The 22,667-nt window shown below is 44.8% G+C and overlaps 1 protein-coding gene across 1 annotated transcript; it reads left to right on the forward strand.

Annotated features, from left to right (window-relative positions):
* The first annotated feature begins 10,022 nt into the window (after positions 1-10,022).
* tada2a (transcriptional adaptor 2A) lies at positions 10,023-21,989 on the forward strand. The gene is made up of 15 exons (XM_083636956.1): positions 10,023-10,137; positions 10,630-10,736; positions 10,821-10,880; positions 11,038-11,129; positions 12,468-12,625; positions 13,860-13,948; positions 14,329-14,401; positions 14,534-14,597; positions 16,038-16,081; positions 18,045-18,155; positions 18,635-18,706; positions 19,461-19,593; positions 20,306-20,349; positions 20,740-20,819; positions 21,583-21,989. Exons 1-15 carry the CDS (start codon positions 10,113-10,115, stop codon positions 21,766-21,768), a joined length of 1,338 nt encoding a protein of 445 aa, XP_083493082.1. The 5' UTR covers positions 10,023-10,112; the 3' UTR covers positions 21,769-21,989.
* The last annotated feature ends 678 nt before the right edge of the window (positions 21,990-22,667 follow it).

Genomic DNA, 22,667 nt, shown 5'->3' on the forward strand with positions numbered 1-22,667 from the left:
TCTTCCAACCATTGCAATCGATGAAGACATTGCCAAAAGGATTAACTATAGATGCATAGAGCAGAGCCAAGTCTGACACTGTTCCACAAGCCTGCAGGCAGGCAGCTGTGCATGAGCTTTTTGTGGGAGCTGTCCATAGAGTTTAGTTGATGGACTCCTTGGGCTAGAGTTCCTCCATGGCCTTCTTTACCCACACAGCAATCGAGTGCATAAGGTCAAATCCATACCTCTTTTTTTTTTTCTTGTCTGGCTCTAGTATCAAATTCCCCCTTGAAACCCAGGAATAGGAAACAGATATAGCCAGGCACAAAAGCTGGACTTACTTTCTTGCCTCTCCCTGGACTTTTTTTTGCCACAGCTGCAGCAGCTCCAAAAGCAGTCACACTCACAACTGACACGTCGGTGTCAAAGTTTAACTTTAACCTTTTCCAATTCCATTCATTTGATACAAAATACTCCCGACACATGATACTTATTTCTGCGTAAATGTTTACCAGGTCTATAGAGGGAATCACTGTGCCATCTTCAGTGTGTTTCAGCTCGTTCCATCTTCAGTGAGCCTGCAAACTGAAGAAGGCAGCCGAAACATTTGTGTATGATGTTTCTTCAACATTCATAAAAAGATGATTTTTTTAACATAAGAACACAAAGGTTTGTAAAGACTGTTTATTTTAATTTAAATGCAAACCATCCTCTTTGCTTTGATGTTTGGAGATCAGCATTTTTGCCTACTTGTTCCTTTTATGATTATACCAGATTGTACCAGTTATGGCAGCTTTTCACAATGTTCAAACTCTCTCTGTTCACTTGACCTGTTGCCATCAGAGACCAAAGGAGCGACACAACAAACAATACCCCAGTGAGATCCAGACAGGTGCTTCATAGGCTGGCCACAATCCTATCACAGTGAGTGACTTCATAAGACTTTGACATGTCTCTGTCCTGTGGGCAGTGGGCACAGATGCATGGCCCTGCTGTCTCTGACACAGAGCGGCATGTATCTGCATGCCTCTACCATACAGTCTATGGCCTCTATAGTCTCCCTGTAATCAGCATCCTGACTGTTTGAGATAAGGCCTGGCACGGTGCGAGGCTCTGGCCGGACAAAGCACAGACACAAACCAAGTTGGAGGTATCAGGACTTGTTCAGATGAAGTGGCTGCTATCATTCCTGTACAGTATGAAAAACAATGATCCACACATGGCTTGAAAGTTGCCTGACCCAGACAATCCATCATAGTCAACATGAAGGGTAATTTGATTTTGTCAGAGTTTCTGTTTTATTGTTATTTCATTGCACCTGACGTTAGTGTTTTCATATCAGTGCACACTTTATGTTATGCTCTGCTTACTGTAAATCACGTGACACCCACAGGGAGAAATATAGCCTATCTCTACCACCGCAGAGACGTCACCCGGATTCAATTCCTGGTAGTGGTACTTCCGGCTTGGTCAGCCCACAGACACAATTGGCCATGTCTGTGGGTTGGAAGCCGGTGCGGTATGAGTCCTGGTCGCTGCACTATAGCGCCTCCTCTGGTCGGTCGGGGCGCCTGTTCAGGGGGGAGGGGAACTGGGGGGAATAGTGTGATCAGTCAAGTGAACAGAAGTGGCTGGAGACTGCACATGTATCGGAGGAAGCATGTGCTAGTCTTGAATGTAAACCAGATGTAGACAGCAGTAATTGGGCTATAACTCTAAATGACACTGGTATTCTGCTTTAAACAGGAGCTACGTGGAATCATCAAGTAGCTGTGAAGAAGGGTGAAGAGCTTCAAATGACCTTAAACTAATGGCTCCACAATGCGTCATTTAGCCCTCTAAGTCTAGACTCTAAACTCATAGATGGTGATTTGCTTGAAATAACTTTCATTCTTCTATGATTGGTATTGACCCACCAACCCACAGAAGGCACATTCCTTCAACCATACAAAGTCCTTCTCCTCTCCCGATTCATTTCAACAACAGTACTGTTCAATAAATCAGATCCCAAACCGCTTAGTCAGGGAAATAAACCCATGTGCAAGTTGTACTATATTACATCAGCCAAGAAAGAGAGAGAAAGGGGGGGGGGGAAACACGTTTTAAACATGCAAAGCAGGCTGTGTGTGACTGAGGCAGAGCTCTTTACGAGCCACAGACAAAATCACACTGGAACATGTGGTTTGGATCTGCTCACGTGCAAGAGCGAGGCCAGTTAAAGCACCAATACACAATGATTATTCACTCAACTGTGCCGCAGCAATCAGAACCACATGCTATTCTCAAGCCAAATGCCCCCATCACAGTCCCTACTTTCAGGCATGTCCTGTCCCATGGGAACCGCTCCCGAGCTCGCAAACAATGGCTCTGTATTCATTCAACATTTCCAGCAGTGGTGAAACGGCATGGCCCCTCCCAAACATGTTTTATTGTGATATCGAATTATACTGGCTAATGTGTAAATAGTTGTGGTGAAAAAGGAATTCTCTCTTTTTTTCCAACTTTGCTGTATAGTCTGACTGCAGTGTCTGGCAGGTACAGCTATTAGCAATGTTGAACATTTCCACGCCTAAGAAAGATACTCAATGATTTTGCCTGATACTGAAAGCTGCATCCACACAGCCAGACAGACATGGATGGATATGGAGATCATTTTTGCATGTGGGTGCGTCTGTGTGTGTGTGTGTTTGTTTGTTTGTGTGTGTGTGTGTGTGTGTGTGTGTGTGTGTGTGTGTGTGTGTGTGTGTGTGTGTGTGTGTGTGTGTGTGTGTGTGTGTGTGTGTGTGTGTGTGTGTGCGTGCGTGCATGTGTGTGTGTGTGTGTGTAAACATTTCCTATATTTTGGCGGGTAATTGTTCAGTCTATACAGGTGGAGAACAACAAAGGACTTTATTATGTTTGCCTGTGGCAGTATTTTACGGTAAACTTCTGCAAGATTGGACATGTTAACTTCAAATCTGACTGACAGCAACCTGCCGCTCTGCACGCAACACAACTTCAACAAATTTTCATATTCCACGTTTTAACTGATCATCAGAAATGTTGCCGCATGATAGTACTTAGCCTGAAGCATAGCAACAGAAGAACTCAGCTGACTCTATTGAATAATCATCATAATCGTTGGCATTCTCTTTCCCAAAGGTACACAATCGGCTTCAGTCTCATCCCCCTGGTCTCGCCTGGCTCATCACGCCTCTCTGACTGCCCCTCTCTGCTTGTGAAGTTGCCCCATTTGCCCCCGTCTGGCCTGCGAGTTGGCGACAGCGTGTCATCTTTGTTGTTTGGTGTCATTAAGTGTGTGCACTAGGTTAATAGCACACTTTGTACTCTCGTGAACTGTCAACCAGGGTAAGAAGAACTTCCAATTCCCCACCCTAACAGCTGCTTAATCCCCTCCACTGAACTAGGATACAGCCTGGACTTACACAAAGCCCACAGCGGACACCCAGCCTGGGTCCCCGGTGGCTGCCTGGTGCTGTGCATTTCTGCTGTGTAGCAGACAGTGACAGGGTGGGCAGGTCAGGTCATAACCCTCCACTGGTGGGCATGTGGGAAGACTGGCGAGAAGAGAGCTGTACGCTATGCATGTATCTCTCTCTCTCTCTCTCCCTGTCTCTCTCACGCCGATGCCATTGCATTCCAGGTCTGACCCTGAGAGGCATTCACTCTGCTCACTCTAGCTCTTCAACACTCTCTACATTCACTCCTAGAGACAAGAGCAGGTGACAACCCAGAATACTTTCACTCTGTTGACAGGCTGCATACCACTGGCAGTGCCTGGCAGAGGAGAGAATACAGCCATGATATGGCTCGTGTTCTTTTTTGCCAACTAGTGGAAAGAAGACATTGCAGATGTATTTGTAAGGCCCTTCGTGATGTCGAATGAGGTCACATAGTCAGGCTTTGAGGATGTTGTAATTCTCAGAGCCACGCAGAAGCTTCCACCTTGGGGGCACAAAGCCAGCCATGGTCCAGCCTAAATAGATCAGCCTTTTTTTCAAAACTTTTGACATTGTCTCGGTTGACCCCGTCGCTGTTATTTCTGTGCATTCTGCCCAACTCCAGCGTAGATAATGTCATAATGCACGTCGTCATTCTTCGCCCAGATTAGGCTGGGAAGGGGGTATTGTGTCCCAGAGACCCAGGGAGGCTGAATGGGCGGCTGGGAGCAGGGCTATAGCAACAGGGCCGGGCCGGGCCGGGCTGTCTGTGGTGTCTCTCTCCAGGGCGACAGTGGGAGAGCCGCGCTGTGGAAGCCATCAGGGCCGCGCCTGCTGATGCGTCCTGACAGTGTTGTGGTAGAGCCGCTCTGCCGTAAGAGGTACAGAGGAAACACAGGGTGGTTCACATGCCCAGCTCTCTTTCCAGCCACAGCTTCGCCTCAGTGGGGTACCGTGTGTGTGTGTGTACACGTGTGTGTGTGTGGTTTTACTTAAGTCGAAGTTGGGGACACACACCCGAGTAAAAGAGCAGGTGATTGGGGATGGTTTTGCTGATTTTGGGGTCAGTGGTTAGGGTTAGGTTTAGGCAAGTAGTTTTTATGGTTACGGTTAGAGTAAGTCTCCATGGAATGCATGCAAGTCTATGTAAATACCCCAAAAGTGACCTAAGTAAGACTGTGTGTGTGTGTGTATGTATGTGTGTGTGTGCGTGTGGACGTGGCCGGATTTCCTCATTTCAGAGACAGAAATCTGCTCGTCTTTTCCCAGCTCTCCCCCCATATTTTTCCCACTCCCACTGCGGCCTCGAGATGATTTGTCCTGCTCTCTCTCCAGAGTGTTTGAATTAACCCGATGTCGCCTCGGAATGCCGCGGCACGCTGGCTAACCCTCCGGAGCAGACCTGGCGGTATCCCGCTCTGCCGTGCTGAGGCCTAACACATGTTTTCTCTGAGCTTGTGTGTCGAGGTGCGCCGCGTGGGAAACACTCGCATTCCACACCCACTTGTTGACCTCCCTGAACTCTCGCTGCTGCTGCTGCGCTGACTCCTCGGAGCCACCTTGGCCGTGGGGAGAGGATGTCCTCCCAGCTCACAAGGATATAATATGTGCAGCGGGTTCCCTCTGGCTCGGCCAAAATAAACCCATGATATCTTTGTGTGGGAGCCATTTAATTAGCTCTTTGTTATATCTTCATCTAATGTATATACTGAAAGAGATGGGAGAAGGCAGATCTCTATTGACCTGAATGTAGCATTGATGATGTACAGTAGCAACGCCTCAAGGACCCTCCGTTTCTTTTTCTTTTCATTCAAATATAGAGGCATGTAACATCACAGGGGCTTCAAACACCTCACATCCTTTGTTCACACATTAATTAGCATTGTCAAGTGACACGTGTCATTATGTCAAGGGCTTGTTAAACAATGTCCGCCTAAATCCTACTCAAACCTCAAATACTCCACTTTCAGCAGTGATGGATGAAAGCAAACGAGTACAGCAGGAAGTTCAGCAGCTGGAAAGACTCACTTGACAAAGACGTTAAGTGTTGCTGCCTATCTGGTGCTTCACAAACACATGAGCTCTCTGTTCAAAGACACACAGCCCTGGGCAGAGACGTTCTGTGCCACGTGAGAGGGGTGACTACAAGCAGCGGTCAGCTCCCTACAAAGCTCAGGGTCACTGATGGAATGTGGACCTCTCTTTGGACGCATTTGGTTCAGCATCATAAAGACCCTCTCACACAGCCGAGGTGAGTTTATGATTAACAGCAGCACCACAACAGGCTGTCTCTCCCATGGTCATCTCCATAGGATGAAAGTGCGATGATCAAATGTTAGAGCCGTGCCCTTCTGTCACAATCGCAGTTTCAGGGATGGAAGTTACAGAAGATCACCAAAAGAAAAGTCACGGCCTCAGTTTTGATACCATGCAAGCAGTCGCCACATCTCAAACCTGGAGTCAAGCAAATACTAAATCCAATGAATATGCTTTTATTTGTCTCCATTACTCTCCAGCCATCATCCTTTCTTAATAAATTATTAATTTGTGGTATGCTGTTTGTTGACACAAACTTTTCATGTGATGTTTCATGTATTTTCAATAATGATAGTCTTTTTTTATTGATTTTAAACCCTGTTATCTCCGATAAGTTGGAGTGACTGACATGTTTTAATACATTACAAAATGAACAGCCCATAGAAATTTCTGGAATAAGCTTTCTAACCTCCCGAATGAAGAAAGAAAGCAAACACAACACAGAACACACATCTTTTTGCAATAGTAATGAATTTATTCCATTCAATATGAAAAGAGAAATGCTGGACCCTCTTCTTTGCACACAGCAACTGTATGTTAATTAGAGCTAGTGACCAGATGGGGGCAGGTAGCTTCATTAACCTGAGGTGAACGCCTCCTTAGAGAGTGATTACGCAATTACTGCTGACATGTCCTTAATCTCAAAATAAAGAAATATGTTTTTTTGTTCATTTTGTTTGTTTTTGACCTTGACTTATCTATTCAGTTTGCAAACCAAAGTTCTCAACATGCATGTCCAATCCAAGCACGGTTTCCCCAGATGAAAGCTCAGGGATATTGACGTTACCCAGGTGTCTCTCAGTGTCTTTTGTCACTAAAGTGGGCTGAAAGGACTTAATCTTGTTTGGGGAACATTTCCCTGAGAGGAGCGGTTTCAAAAAGAGGCGTGTGGCAGATGCCCTCTTTTCTCCGGAGGGGCCCTCATATTCAAATCACAGCAGCTGGGGAGTGCTCTGGTCAGGGGAGAAGAAGTGGGCAGGATAGGGGGAGTTTTTAAAGATGGAACGGGGGGTGGGCATTTGTTTGGCTAGTCGGTGCATAATCTGGCACACGTCTATACAGAGAAACCCCAAGGCTCCGCGTCTTTGATCCACACGAGCAGTTAGCGGAGGCCTGCGGGCTGGCTCTTTCAGGCCTGTCCCTCGGTCATGGAGGCAGAGCGGGGGAGGCGGGGGAGGCACGGAGGACAGCAGGGAGCACACATGTCACTCTGAGGGCGGACATTATTTCCTTTGTTACTCTCCGTGTGGATAATGGATTCTGCACTGCATTCAATGGCAAGATGTGATTTTATACAGTACGCTTGCACATATGCCGACTCTGCCATTTCAAATAGGCTTGCACTGAGAATTGTGCTTTATTAAAGGCATGTGCACACCACTGTACTCTCTGCACACAAATGGGGGTGCAGCAAACGTCAGCTTCCTGCCATTTGTTTTTTTGCTACTCTGTCTGTAGCATCAATACAAATAAATCTTTCAGAAACATACGTTCTCATTTTAAATGCAGCGGTTGTGAGTCTCTGTGTGTGAGCTTAGCTAAGGGTGAAACATGGGTTAAAGAAAATATCTGTCAACGCACGCCATCCATACTGTGCTGCAAACTGTCACACAGAATCGAGAAATTCCTCTCTTAAAGATAAATTAATCATAGCTCTCACAGGATTGTTAAACAAACTGTGTTCTGGCAGTGAGCTGGAAATTCCACTGAGAGCGAAAGTACGACTGTACGACTGACCTTTTATTGTGCACAATCTGTTGGGAGGCGGCTGTTTCATTACCCAGAGATCTGAGGTGCTCTGGGTTCTCATGTCATGTCCTACAGCAGCTGGTACGATGGTGACTGCGTCTCTCTCCAAAGGTCTGTGGAAAGCCCACATTTTTAACTATGATGAAAGATGGATGGAAGAGATCAAATAAAAAACAAAATCCTCTCTAAACATCATAGTTTCACCTGGAGTTGTATGGAAAGTGATAAGCCTCTGGTATCTAATATTCAGTGGTACTCAAATCTAAACACAAATAGTTGAGATCATATTTATGAAAACAGAAACCTGGTCTAGAAAATCTGTCTGAGTATGGAAGAAAGTTCTACTCAGCTCTGGACTGAAAGAAAATCAGAGTCACTTATGGTTTTGGGTAAAACAGCAGCCAAAGTAATCTCAGATATTGTTTGCCAGTTCAGTTCTGGATGGGATAGATTTTAGGGAGGGGAAAAAATACTAGCATTGGACGTCAAGCCATCGAGAGAGAGAGAGAGAGCGCACTTTTGTTATTGTAGAGATATCTGTTTCACATCTCTCTTCAAGGTCCCATATCTATCATCTCTCCATTAATACTATGTCGCCTATACATACATGCCCCAGCTGGGGAGGGGGGAGAGAGAGAGAGAGAGAGAGAGAGAGAGAGAGAGAGAGAGAGAGAGAGAGAGAGAGAGAGAGAGAGAGAGAGAGAGAGAGAGAGAGAGAGAGAGAGAGAGAGAGAGAGAGAGAGAGAGAGAGAGAGAGAGAGAGAGAGAGAGAGATGTTTGCGTATATTGTTTTCCCTGAGTAACTGGTGCAAGATCAACACCCTGTGGCAGGATGGAGAATGACAGTCACTGTTTTGCTGCAGTAGAGACACCCCAATTATGAGATGTCGCTGACACAAAACACTAGATAACTCATTGAAATTTGTGAAATTGTGCCCAAATCAAATCAGAAGAAGCATCCAAAATAAAAACAGATAAGAGATGTGTTGTGCTGTGCCTACTTCAATGTAATCTCGCCCCAAATTTGAATTAGTTTAAGTTAAGATTAAGAAACTCTACAACTCAACTAATGTACTGATAATCTGATAATCAAGCTGACACTGCTAACAGGGAGTTGATTTTAACAAGTTTGATTTGAGGGATTTTAATTACATATGACCAGTGACACCAATTATTGAATGAAAATAGGTCTAGTGGTTTTTGTCAATGTCACTCTTCAGTCAGAAATCTTTAATGGGGGTGTCTGGGCAGCAACAACAAAAAAACACAAACAATTGTACACACTGAAATAATAATAAAAAGGCTTATCCCTGGTCCCCAACATTAGTACTTGTTTAACCTGTTATTGATCTCATTAACGACAGTCAAGCTGACACTGCTAACATGGGAGTTGATTTTGGCAAGTTTGAGTTGAGGGCTTTTAATTACCATACGACCAGTGACACCAATTATTGAATGAACATAGATAGGACTAGTCGTTTTTGTCAATGTCACTGCTGTAATGTTGTTGTAATGTTGGGCATATACAGGGTGTCCAAACTAATCTTCAGTCAGAAATCTTTAATGGGGGTGTCTGGGTGGTTTAGAGGTAAAAGCACTCGCATACCACCGCGGAGACGCGGGTTCAATTCCCAGCAGCAGTACTTCCGGCTTGGACAGACGTTCCTACAGACACAATTGGCCATGTCTGTGGATGGGAAGCCGGTGGAGTATGAATCCTGGTTGCAGCACTAGTACCTTCTCTGGTCAGTCGGGGCGCCTGCACGGGGGAGGGGAACTGGGGGAATAGCATGATACACCCACACACTACGTCTGGCCAGTGAAACCCTTCGCTGTCAGAAGCGGCTGGTGAGTGCACATGGCTCACCCCAGATTGGCAGAGAGGGTGGAGCAACGACCGGGACAGCAGGAGGAATTGGCCAAGTACTAAAATCTTTAAAAAGACTTGATAATACATTAATGTGTATATATATATATATACACACATATATCTTGGACTGCAGCTGGATGACAAGTTGGACTGGTCTGAGTGCACGGGCACCCTATACAGGAAGGGGCAGAGCCGGCTCTATTTCCTGAGGAGGCTGGGGTCCTTCAACATCTGTACGAAACTCCTGCAGCTTGCCCGCAGCTCGGCTCTCAGCTGCTGTGTGGCCTTGCCTGCCCTATTGGCGCACTGATGATGTCATCAGTGGGACTGATGTCATCAATGGTTTATGACATCACTGATGATGTCACAGTGGGATTTATGACATCACTGATGATGTCACAGTGGGACAGTGTGTGTGTGTGTGTGTGTGTGTGTGTGTGTGTGTGTGTGTGTGTAATGTGGAAGGAGGGGGCATTTCAAGTGTGTCTGGGCAACCCAATCATAGCAACCCAACACATAGGATCTACTACTTGATATCAGCCTGTAACTAAGGAGTGTTAATATTAATACCTGATAGTATTAATGATCTTTGGCTGAGGCGTAAATATTGTTGCCCAACTGAGGCAAAAATATTACAGAAAAGTATCGATTTCTCTCGGCTTGGCTAGCTTTGTCTTGATGTGCAGGATTACTTGTCAAACTTGAAAAGTAGATTCATAAATTTGCAACCAGCTTTGTTGATCTAGCACCATCTTATGGACCGTTTGGCATCTTTTGGAAGTAAGTAATAATAATTACATAGAGTTAAATGCAGTGTTTCTTCTCATTCCGATCCGTTCATAGTGGCTAGCGAAGCTACATTGGCTGCACTCAAGATAGTTAGCGTAGCTCGACGTTGTACACGCAAAATGAAGCTATGCTAACTGGCTAGCAAACAAACAAATTTAACGTCGTTGCTCAAGCCAGGTTTTCCATGTGCGCTGTTATTCAAGTCATTTGTTCAAGTATGTTTTATCCTTCTTGATTAATTGTCAGATTAGGCCACAGTCTGATTTCAACGGCATGAGAAAGTGCATTAGCACCTGTAATGTTTATGTTAGCTTTCGTAGTGAACGTTATCTTAAGACTTAGCGTTTTGACGCTACCATTCGCTATACCGAGACTAACCTTTAATTTCTAATGTTGAGCTAGTTACATGGGATAATAATAATATCAGTGGTTACTGAGTAAAGCTTACCTGTGTGTCATGAACTAACATGACTCTTGTTTCAGATGATCCCTTTGATAAGCCACCGTGCAGAGGCTGCTCATCTTATCTTGCAGAGCCCTACATCAAGTGTGCAGAGTGTGGACCCTCACCTTTCTTACTATGCCTTCAGGTTAGTCGATGACAATGTAGCTAGGCTACTTTTGCTTGTTCATTCCTTGACCACTTAATCTGAGCTGAGCAAATGTTGTTTCAGTGTTTCACCAGAGGATTTGAATACAAGAAGCATCAGAGTGATCACAGATATGAAATCATGGTAAATAAAATAAAAGCAATTTGCATGATTATTTTGTCCTAGTAATTAACACACACACACACACACACACACACACACACACACACACACACACACACACACACACACACACACACAGTCTCATACTGTCTCATACTTTCTCCTCTTCTTCATGCAGACATCAGACTTCCCTGTACTGGAGCCTGGATGGACAGCCCAGGAGGAGATGGCCCTATTGGAAGCAGTTATGGACTGTGGCTTTGGGAACTGGTTAGTCCTACTCCTTGTCAGTCTGTTTTTGCATGAAATTTCTCTTTGAACCACATGTTGTGCAGTACTTACACAGCTTAGATTCTAAGCTGTGTAAGTACTGCACAACATGTTCTTGATTGTAAAGAAGATATTGTAACGTGTTCGGGTAATCCAGGTATTACCTGTAATGTGATGTGCAACATAAGTGTCTGGATTGTAGCTAGGAACTAATGTGTGCGGGTGTGTTCCTAGGGGAAACGGGGTATATAGGACCAGCGGCCGGGGTGCCGGGGGAGTCTAGCTATGGAGTGAGCGAGACCGGTTGTGGTGTCTAGAGCTAGCGGTGTGAAGCTAGCTGCTAGGAGCTAAAGAAGCCTGTGAATAAAGACCCTGTACCAACTATAACTCTCCGTTCCTTGGCGTATCACCGATACGTTACAATATTATGTTCAATTTCTTTTAGAATCCTCCAGTGATTAGGGCTGGGCGATATGGACAAAATCAAATAGTAAACCACAATATTTAGGACCAATTAACTCTTATTGTTAATTGTTAATATATTATATTTACTCAATGAGATTTTTGGTGAATAATCATCAGTAATGTGATCACTTTATTGTAATGCAACTTTAAAACCAGGAAAAGCATTTACCGGTATGCCACATCATGATATTACAATATCTGAAATCTAAAGCCCCAAATGCACAGAAAGCATTATTTGACGCTCCTCATTTGATGCGTGTCAATTTCTGCTCCTATAGCAGACTGCAGGCATCAGGCAACCAAATACCAATGGCACAGAACAATGATAATTTTGGGGAAAGGTCACTAATAATAATAATAATAATAATTGATTGGATTAATATAGCGCCTTTCAAGACACTCAAAGCACTTCACATATCAAGGGAGGGAACTCAACTCATTCACCACCGATGTGTAGCACCCACCTGGGTGATGCACGGCAGGCAGTTTGCACCAGAACGCTCACCACACGGTGGAGAGTTGAGGACTGAATGTGCCAAGTAACAAGGGATGATTAGGTGGCCATGATTGAAGGAAGGCCTGTTTGGGAATTTTGCCAGGGCACCGGGGTTACACCCCTACTCTTGCGAAGAGTGCCGATGGGATCTTTAATGACCACAGAGAGGACCTCGGTTTAACGTCTCATCCGAACGACAGATTTAATTTATGTGTAGGCAGGCACAATGACCCGACCAATGAATAAAAGGTTCAAGGTTGTTCTACCGTAGTTTGGAGCCCCTGTCAGCGAGCCCCTGGCGATTTGAATTATTTTAACAAAATATGTCTGTCTTTCAACTAATGCTGTATTGTAAAAATTCCATCTCTCTCCTACAGGCAAGATGTGGCATATCAGATGCGCACTAAAAGCAAGGAGGAGTGTGAGAGCCACTACATGAAGAACTTCATCAATAACCCACTCTTCTCCTCCACCTTGCTCAGCCTCCGACAGGCGGAAGAGTCTCGCACTGCAGACAGCGCCATTCCCTTCAAACGTCAGTATATATCATCCACCTCCTTCATGTGTTTTTTAACTATTACAACGGTTATGGGGGAATTAATGATTTGATTGGACCGTTCATTAAAAAGTTGATGCATCATTAGCATCAGAACAAACCAATATGGAGTCTGACAGCGATGAGTAGATGCTAGCCTCGCTAACGTTAGCCTCCATTCAGACTACCCCCCCACTTTAAAGTCGTCATTCTTCACAAATTAGGCAGCGGACAATCTAGCTGTTGATTCCCGTTGCTAACCCCCATTTCCCTCCACTATTAAAGGATGATGCCTGGCCCTTATTTTCCAAATCTTTGTCTCCATGACGATTGATTGTGTTGAAAATGTCATCACTACTTCACTAGAGCATCCATACCTCCAGGTCGCCCAACACACATACACAGGGCCAATGCACGTGATCTCCACCAGTTGAATCCAAAAGCGATTAAAACATGTCCAACCATATATGGATTTCCTTTCCACTCCCTCCGTGATGAATCTGTCCATCTCAAATGCCTCTGCCGCTGTGCGTGTCGAATCTGTCGATCTCAAATGCCTGCGCCGCTGTCAAACAACATCAACAATGCTAGCTCGTTGCTATACGCTGAAAACCATTTGTCTCCCCTGTTGTAGGGAGAGAGTCTGGTAAGCGAGACTAGGTTAAACCAAACAGAGCATTTTTCCCACCGCAAGTCCAGAGTGGAGATCTACACTACACTGCCAGACTCCTCTCCCGGAAGGATGGGAAGTCTGGCAAGCGAGACTAGTCAAACAGCGATATCAGGCTATCTTGGCTCAATTGTTGAGTGTCTGTGGGATCAAATAACATAATCATGATCCAATAGGCCTCCAGGAATTGAGTGAGGGGGGCGCCTTTTTCCAAGATTTGTCTGGGGGGAGACCCACACTCTCAGACTTTGAAACCCCCTAATCTACATGTAAGTGAAATATCACTTCCTGAAAGACAATGGCCCAACAGTTGGGAACAATCAGTTGGTGAGTCAGGATTTTGCGCTAGCTTGCCTCAGTTATCCATCTGTCAGTGCTTAAATGCTTGACAAACATTCTCTTTTTTTATATTTATTTTTTGCTTTCCCTGAATTTAAACTAGCCAATTGTTTGCTTTATGTGCACTTTAGGCTTAAATTACTTTTGTTTTGCTTGCAAAGTGCAGATAACTGATGCTGTATTGCATACCCACATTTTAGTGTGCACATGTTTCTGTCATTACAGCCACTGATGATCCCCCGAGGCCCACATTTGACTCTGTGCTGTCTCGAGATATGGCCGGATACATGCCTGCCAGGGCCGACTTCATGGAGGTGAGGGAGTGGCTGTGTCTTCTCTTGAACATTTCTGTGCTTCCATAGCATTTCAGCTTTTTATGCTATCTAAATTGCAAAATAATGCAATTTTGAGACGTTTTCTTTGTTTTCAGTCTGTGCCTTATTTTATGCCACGAATAAAGACATGAGATGGCCACTAGATGGCTCATCTACTGTAACTGAAATTCTGACTCATGTCCTTGTTGCTGTCTCTCAGTGAGTGAGTCATCCCATCCTTACCCTGGCCTTTACTCATAAAGTTCTTAGAATATGAGCATTTATCCTGGATCACTGATCAGTGTACATGACCATAGACTTCACTTTGACTTAGATCTAACTGACAATTTATCAAACGCGTCCTTCATTGTCACATCTAGGAGTTTGACAACTATGCCGAATGGGACTTGAAAGACATTGACTTTGTGGACGATGATTCAGACATCTTACATGGTGGGTAGAACCTTATATTCTCATTCTTTTTCTTTTTATAGGAAATTGAAGAGAATTATGTAGATTAGGGCATTCACTGCTCAACACAACATACCCTGTCTTGTGTCTTATATATATGCTCTTCTTCTTCAGCACTCAAGGTTTCAGTTGTTGACATATATCATTCACGGTTAAAGGAGAGACAACGCCGGAAGAAGTAAGTCTCTTTTTTTAAATCATGTAATGACCCCAATCTATCAGTAGATGGCATTATAAGCCTCTGTGCTGTCCTTTGGCCAATGTATGATGTTTGTACATTACAGTATAAATAAATGTAAGATATATAAGATATAAAAAGATTCAAATATATTAACATATAAAGATATAAACGGTATTTAACATTTTATTTGTCATATTTGTAGTTTCTGATTGCCTAAACAGAATTCTTACTCAATTAAGATTCAAGTACCGTAGTCAACAATTCTGAACTTTTGCCTTAATCACAGAACTTCATTTTACTATGAAAATTAACAACCAGCATTATGTAAACATAGTATTACCAGACAAAGAAGAGGGACTGAGACTGATGTATTCATGAATGCAGAGTCAGTATATGACTATTTAGGCCTATTTAAAGCTCTCAATAGAAGCTACAGGAGTCCATTCAGGTGCAACAAACAAGCTGCAGGATCTCTATTCACACCTTGAATATTTGTCCCCTGGTGGTGGACGTTGTTCTTGCCCGGCTTTGGCATTTTGCCCGGTTTTAGGGTGACAAGAAAGACGGCGTCTTCACTGCAGTTGACTGCAAGTTCGCCTTTTAGAAAGTGTTCACCTTGTCAAAAGTGTTGTCACAAATAGGCCTAAAGAATATGTATGCACTATGCAGCACAATTTTTTTTAATCAAATAAAACACATTGATTTGACAGTGAATTATCTCTGTGGCTTCAGGGTAGCTAATTAAAAACATATTTAATTTAACGCTCCACTAACAAATTGCATAATTTCTCAATCCGCAAAGCGTGCCTTCTCTGTGTGCGCCAGTATACATTTGAACTCCCCATACTGTATCATGAAGCACTTTAACAACCAGTGACCTTTGAATTGGCAAGCCTTTTCTCCTCTGCTTTCTAGAGATGTCAGTCAGTTGGCAGTCTCTAGAGAACCCTTCCTCCCCTCAGCCTGTCATTCTTGGGCGTACACACTACAGCCACTTCCTACTGTAACGCATCAATCACCAAATCAGCCCTAACGAGGTCATGCACCCTGAACGCCTGGAATGGCATGTGTGGCTGGGGAGGCATGTGTAACTGAGCCCCCCCCCCCCTTTTACGATGCTCCCTTCCTTATCTTCTTCATCCCCTTCCAAGTCGGTGACATGGGCAGGGGGCCCTGAGCAGTGACCCCTGAACAACAGAGCACACTCATGAGGGAGCCCTACTAAGAGCTTCTCAGGCAACCTGAGTCTCAGACAAGCATTATTCTACAAATTATCACCTACTGTAGCTGCTGTTGACAGAGGCCTACATGTATATTATGGCTTTTCCAACACCTTAATTATTTAATAGACTTAATTGCTGTATCAGTAAATGCCAAGTTGACCAATATAGCCCTTATTAATGTGAGTCTGGCATTTAAATCTCTCGTTTCTTTCAGGATTATCCGAGACCATGGGCTGATCAACCTGCGGAAATTCCAGAGTGAGTCCTCTTTTCCAGTGCACACGGGCTTGGCTGGTGCTGCTACAGAATTCATAACAACTAGGAGAGGCATCTGATATGTAACAGCCAGATCGGCTATGGGTTTGCGTTTCTATGGCTGCATGCGTGCAAACAGCTCCGGCGTTATAACCACCGTTAACCTTTGCAACCCCTCGGGTAGCTGAAGTGCGGGGAGTCTGACGGAGCTCGTATTTACGATCAAGGCTGTGAATAGTCCGATGGGGGCTGTGTGCCACGGCATAATTGCCCAACTATGAATAGAACCCTTCCCTATGCAGTGAACGGCGCTGGTCTAAACACTGGATAGGTGGGGGCTTTGTGAGGTGTTATCGATCCACCCCTCACAGGTTGGATTTCGCCAAGCCCGGTAATGTAATCCGCTCCATCTCTTGAGTTTATGCATCAGAGGTCAGACAAGCAAGAGCCTCCACAGAATTTATTTGTCCAATCAAACCTTTTCTTCTTCTTCTCTTTTTTTGTACCTCTGACGGCACGGCTCATTGTTATGTCCAGGTGTCGTCCTGAGAAACGGCCTGTGGTTTTTGGGAGTGGAAGAGCGGCTCCTCATGTTTTATTTATTTAGCCTCCAGTTAGCCCTCCTCCCTTTCCCCTCCTTTCGCTTATCTCTCCGGTCTTTCAAGACAAAAGGGAACGCAGACTCACTGTGGAGCTGCAGACCGGTTGTCATGGAGACTGTCAAAAGAGTGTGTGTGTGTGTGTTCCCTCATTTGTGTGTCACACACAATAATGGAAGCAGTATCCAAGGCTGCGAGGCTCACAGAGTCATGCCTCAGCAGTTGCCGGAGGCAGTTTGACCAACAGCATGATTGTACTAGTTGCAGGGCAGTAGTCTTTCTGAAGCCCCTCAGGGCGGGGGCTTCTTACATTAAGTCTGTATTTCCGTCCAGCAGAAGGTTGAACTCTGCTGCTGTTGCCTTTTTTGCAATCAGTTGTTTATGTGTTGATGCACAGTTCCATTATAAACGTGTCTGTTGATTTGGCTAACGCCCTTAGAGATGCTGCTAATGAGTGTTTAGAATACAGAAGCCTGACAAAGGAAGTTGACCGTAACGCAGAGCCGCTCCTCTCACACCCCCGCGACAGCTTTCCTCTCTGGCTTTGACACTTGTCTGTTAACTCAGCAACACTGCTGATGTTTTGAGACGAGCACAGCAAGCCCTGCTTGGGGAGGGGGGGGGTACTTTCCATTTCTGCTACTGATGTACTTTGCAATGCATTTCTAGGCTGATTCTGTTGTACGTTTCTTATTATTGTCAATAACAGGTTAAACGTAGACAACATAAAGTCACATTAAGATATTTCCAACACCAGCACAGATGTGATGAGTTTGCCGAACAAGTTTCAACAATCTAAAGCAATCAACCGTAAACATCAGATTTTGGTGTCAGTCCCTCAAAATCAAAGAGGGCCTCTTTCCATTTTGCACTAATGTTCAATAATCATTCATCATAAAAGCAGCAGAGACCAATTCCTCCATTGAGAGACCAGAATGCAATGCAGCCACGAGACGTGATGCATTTTGAGTGGCTTTGGGGCTTTGCATTTCTCTGTTCACAGACACGCCCCCTTATTCACAAACTAATTGACTAGCTAGCAATATTTATATGCCCATACCCACCTTTGACTGAAAGCAACAAGTGAATGCCTGTTCTCTGGGGTTTGTTGAAATGCATTCTGGGAGATGTAGGAAATCACTAACTGTATAGAAGGCAGGTTGTGGGATTTGGAAAGTGGGTACAGCAAACAACTAAATTATAATACGTCATCACAAAATAACTCCTGGAACGCGTTGGAACATCACACATTTATGATATCTACAGTAACAATGTGACAGTATCTGTGGGCGGATTCTTCCTTTTACTCACTAGGCCTGGCTTCATATCCACTGCCCACTCAATTCTCCCTCTCTCTTCTCTCTCAGTACTGGAGCGATGCTACCCAAAGGAGGTGCAGGAACTGTATGATGTCATGAGACGATTTGCCAGAGTGGCTGGACCCGTTGAACATGACAAATTCATTGAAAGTCACGCGTGTGAGTATTTGGCTGTATGCACATGGCATCATTACAGACACAGGCTGTACAGTCACAAGCAGAGGAAATTGTTTTTGCAGCTTCCTTCTGATCCGCCTGCCCTACACATTGCAGATGACAGTCACACACGACTACACATTTTACATTTCTTGGGAAAGGCATTCTCATCACTATAACAAGCCTGTGGGATTAGCCCTTTGCCCTGTAGTCTCCTCTCAATATGTGTCCGTGTCACACGGATATGAGCTAGTTTATGATTTGGGGGCGTGACTTCATATTGTTGTCATGAAAGAGTTGAAAACAGTTTGAGTGATGCAAACACGGTTTCATTAAATGAGAGCCTGTGTTGGGAGCGGATCCTGCGATGTGCTGAGCTCAGCTCCAAAGGGTGGAAGAGTTCAAGTGTCTTGCTGTGTGTCTGTAATGGGGATGTATGGGGTGTGTCTGTGTTTAACTGCCACCATTGCCTTTCCTTGCAGTGGAGTTTGAGCTGAGGAGAGAGATCCGCAGGCTGCAGGAGTACAGGAAAGCAGGGATCAAGACCTTTTGCAGTGAGTCCCGCCTGACAGTTCTCACTGCACCAATTCAAAGTTTGACCGACTTCAATCGCATCACAGTCCTATTCAGACTGGAGCTGTGTGTGTCTATGCTCAAATCTGGTTTTTGATTCTGCATCCAAATGATTTAAATCAGTCATTTGAAGCACCAGCACTCTGCGCTGCCAAGATTTTGTTGTTGTCTCTGAATCGTTTTTGGGATATGGGGTTTTCAAAGCATCTGGCATGCTCCCTTTTAAAAGAGCACTCTCCTGCGCTGAAACAAAAATTGGCATTCAGGTCTTGGTGACAGTCCATGAGTCACAGTGGAACAAACACATAGCCCTGTAAAGTCAGATGCTTAAAAGATTTGGCTAGAGTTTGTTGACACATAAGGGACAACTGAAGAGTCTAAGTTGCTGTATTGTAAAAGTGGCTCTACTCTAGGCTACTCTTGGAATAATCTCAGATAACAACTGGGGTAATGAATAAAAGACCAAGGATGCACCGTGCCCTTGAATTTTGGTAAATTTTCCAAAACGGTTTCTCTCCCTTAGCCGAAGCACCCCATCACGCACTCATTATTCAAAAAGATGTTTTCTCACCTAAACCTGGCCACTAGGACCTCCCGATAATTAGTCCAACCTTGAATGGGCATATTGCTTCTACCTACCCAGCCCTCACAAAATGGAAGGGAAAAGTCCTAGGTTTTAAAGAAAATCAAGCAGTGTTTTGATCTCTGTTGACCTCCCTATGCATCTACGGTCAGGTGCCAAGGTGTACGAGCGGGTGAAGCGCGTGCGGGAGGATGAGCGGAGGAAGAGGACCATGCTGTGTGACGTGCTGCAGTACATCCAGGACGGCCGGGCCTGCCAGCAGTGGCTCAGTAAACAGGCGTCCATGTGAGAGTTCGCTCCTTTTTACCCTCTCTGTGTAACGGCCCCAGACAGCCTGACCTCTGTCAGCAGCCTCAACACCGCACACGCTGAGATGAATAGAGCGACATATGTACTACTGTGCATCACAATTCCACCATAGTCTCTTCCTTACGTGCAATTTGTGCCTGAACTATAATTCTTGTCTCCCCCCCCCCCCCCTCTTTTCCCAGTGTTCTGCTGCTGTTGTCATTATGCTTTTCATCCAATGCTTTGTCCTTGGGTTTTATCCAAGTTCTACTAATTATGCTACCTTAAGAAAATCTAGTCGGCGCGGTGATTCATCCACTCATTGGATGAGGATCCCGGAGAGGGAGAGTAGTGAATAAAGCCCAGATACACTATGTCCAGGGTCATATATACTTTATGCAAGAATAGAAATTTAAGTTCATTTGATTTTGATTTGATTTAACTTTCACAGTTGAGAAGTGTTCACACATTCAAGCCTCTCTCTTTTTAATTGTCTGTGAGCTTCCGTAAAGCCTGCTAGTTCTCATTATAAAAATTCTCAGTGTTGTACTTGTAACAGTAATTAACCTTGAGCCGTGTCTCAAACGATGTTATCCGTCCTTGAATTTGAGGGAATTGGGCCTGGGAAGTCCTTGGTGTTTATGAAGGTGTGAGAACCGTGTGCGCGCACAAGCTTGTAGTGACAATGACTCTTTCTCTCTGATTACAGAGATGCTGGCATCACTCCCGTTGTCACGACGATCACCATGTCAGGTACGAAGCCTCTCTCTAACCCCCTCCTCCACCCTTCCCTCCCTGCTCCCTCTCCTCTGTTTTCTTGGCATGGCCCCAGGCCCGTTAATGGATTCTCAGATACGCTCCTCCGTAAATACAGGCGAAAAATAGGACCTGAACAAACGTGCATATTTATCTCTTGCTTTTTTTCCCTTTCAAGTTTGCTGCCTTTTTCTTAACCTCAAGTGCACAAATGGGACACATACACCCACACAGCTATATTTACACAATTTGCACAGCGTAAATATTTGTTCCCACGTCCCTTCCAGCAAAGGGATTAACTGGATTTTGTCAAGCTGCCATTATGTTATCTGAGGTGTAGACCAACAGACGAATGTTTTATGACGTTACGGAATTCTTGATTTACAGCAACAGGTAGGCGGAGCGCTCCTCCCCTCAACCTGACCGGACTGCCAGGAACAGAGAAGCTTGACGAGCGGGAGAAAGAGGTACAGCTGTCTCTCCTCTGTCCCCAAGGGGTCACACCATACACTGTATAAAAATATGGACGCCATGACAGAACTACAAAAGCGAAGCCAAAACATCTCGATCGCCCCCTTGTGGCTGGCTGCAGCAGTATAGGTCTTAAATCCCGCCCCTCCATGTTAGCGGATGGGACATGAGCCAAACAAACAAAAATCAAAGTACACAGTCCAAAGATGGTTTCGATCATTTTAGGTACTTCTTATCACGCTGATCCTGCTGATAACACTTGTCCCCAAACTGACGCCAGGTCCGCTTCGATTGATCCGTGTGAACATTGCTGTTCCGTGCTGAACCGAACCGTGCCCTGGTCCACTTGAAAAGGTGGTCTCGGGTACACTTCAAGCATGCCCAGCCACGCTTCAAGTGTTGTGTGTGTGAAGTGTTGTGTTTACTGATGGATCAGTGTTGGAGTTTGGAGTTTGTAGATGTGTGCCCAGGAACAGAACACCATTTGTAATGTGAAAGCTGACCAGCGGGGGAGAGGGGACTGAACGAAAGCAATCATTCCCAGTTTGAAAACATCCTCAAAACCTCTGCCAGATGGCGGCGTGGCTCAGTCCGACTGATGATGTCACGCAAGCAGCATGGCAGCTCGCTATGAAGCGGGGACGCGTCGCCCATATTTATATACAGCCAATGGGTCACACAGAAAGTCCAAAGTAGGACATTTATCTTTCCTACACGCCACTGATGTCTGCATAACCCTTATTCGCTTTGTGCCTGTAGCTGTGCCAGGTGGTGCGGCTGGTACCAGGAGCCTACCTGGAGTATAAGCAGGCCCTGCTGAATGAGTGCAGGCGACAGGGCGGCTTGCGGCTGGCTCAGGCCCGGGCGCTGATCAAGATCGACGTCAACAAGACGCGCAAGATCTACGACTTTCTCATCAAGGAGGGCTACATTAATAAGGCCTAGGACAACTTGAGTGTCTGCTTTGACTGCAGGGATGATTGAATTCTAGTTAGTGTTACACGTCATTTTATACTCATATTGTCACAGTGAAATCGTGCGCCTGTGTCTCGTAATCGTAATTGTTGCCCCCCTCTTTGAAATATTTAAACATTTGTAAGGTCGTTTTGTGTCTTAAATGTATTAAAAATGGCTGATCTCTTCAGCAAAGCAGGAGCCCATATAAAATTGAGGATGTATTTCTCCTGTAATAAAATGTTTTCTGTAAAAAAAAGTTAGTGTTATTTTATCTTTAACCAGATTTGTCCTACTGGGAATTAAAATATTACAAGGCAGACCTGGCTTGGCCAAGATGCAGATAAACCAAAACAATACAAATGGCCACAATGCATCTGTGATAAGAGCAAGCAGGAAACACGGTGGATGCAAGAGGCCAGGAAACAACTGCGTATTAATCTTCTGTAGCTCAAACGGCAGCTTTGAATCTGCAATAGGAGTAAGTTCCAAATCTATACATTTTTAATTAGAATTCTTTATAATTTTTTATTTGTATACTTTATTATCCCAATGGTGAAATTCACCCTCTGCATTTGACCAATCCTATACTAGGTACCTACCTAGAAACTAGGAGCAGTGGGCAGCCGCACATTACAGGGCCCGGGGACCAACATCCAGCGGAAACCCACAAGAAGATCCAAAGATGCAAACTTCACACAGAAAGGACCTGGGACACACCAGGGGTTCGAACTCACGACCTTCTTGCTGTAAGGTAACAGTGCTAACCACTAAGCCACCATGCCGTCCTAATTAAACTTAAATTGTGTAGCTTACAATGAAAAATAGGGCAGCTGGAGCACAAGTATTACATTTTTTAAATGTTTCCAAATGGAAACTTGATATTGATT

This window comes from Poromitra crassiceps (assembly GCF_964638095.1).
Source record: "Poromitra crassiceps genome assembly, chromosome: 5".
Taxonomy (NCBI): Eukaryota; Metazoa; Chordata; class Actinopteri; order Beryciformes; family Melamphaidae; genus Poromitra; species Poromitra crassiceps.

What these genes read in the sequence shown, in the direction of transcription:
- tada2a (XM_083636956.1), top strand. Translation starts at nt 10,113, where the DNA reads ATGGACCGTTTGGCATCTTTTGGAA. An exon ending in AGGGATCAAGACCTTTTGCA is followed by an intron (nt 18,707 to 19,460) that starts GTGAGTCCCGCC and finishes ATCTACGGTCAG; the next exon opens with GTGCCAAGGTGTACGAGCGG. An exon ending in TTGACGAGCGGGAGAAAGAG is followed by an intron (nt 20,820 to 21,582) that starts GTACAGCTGTCT and finishes TTGTGCCTGTAG; the next exon opens with CTGTGCCAGGTGGTGCGGCT.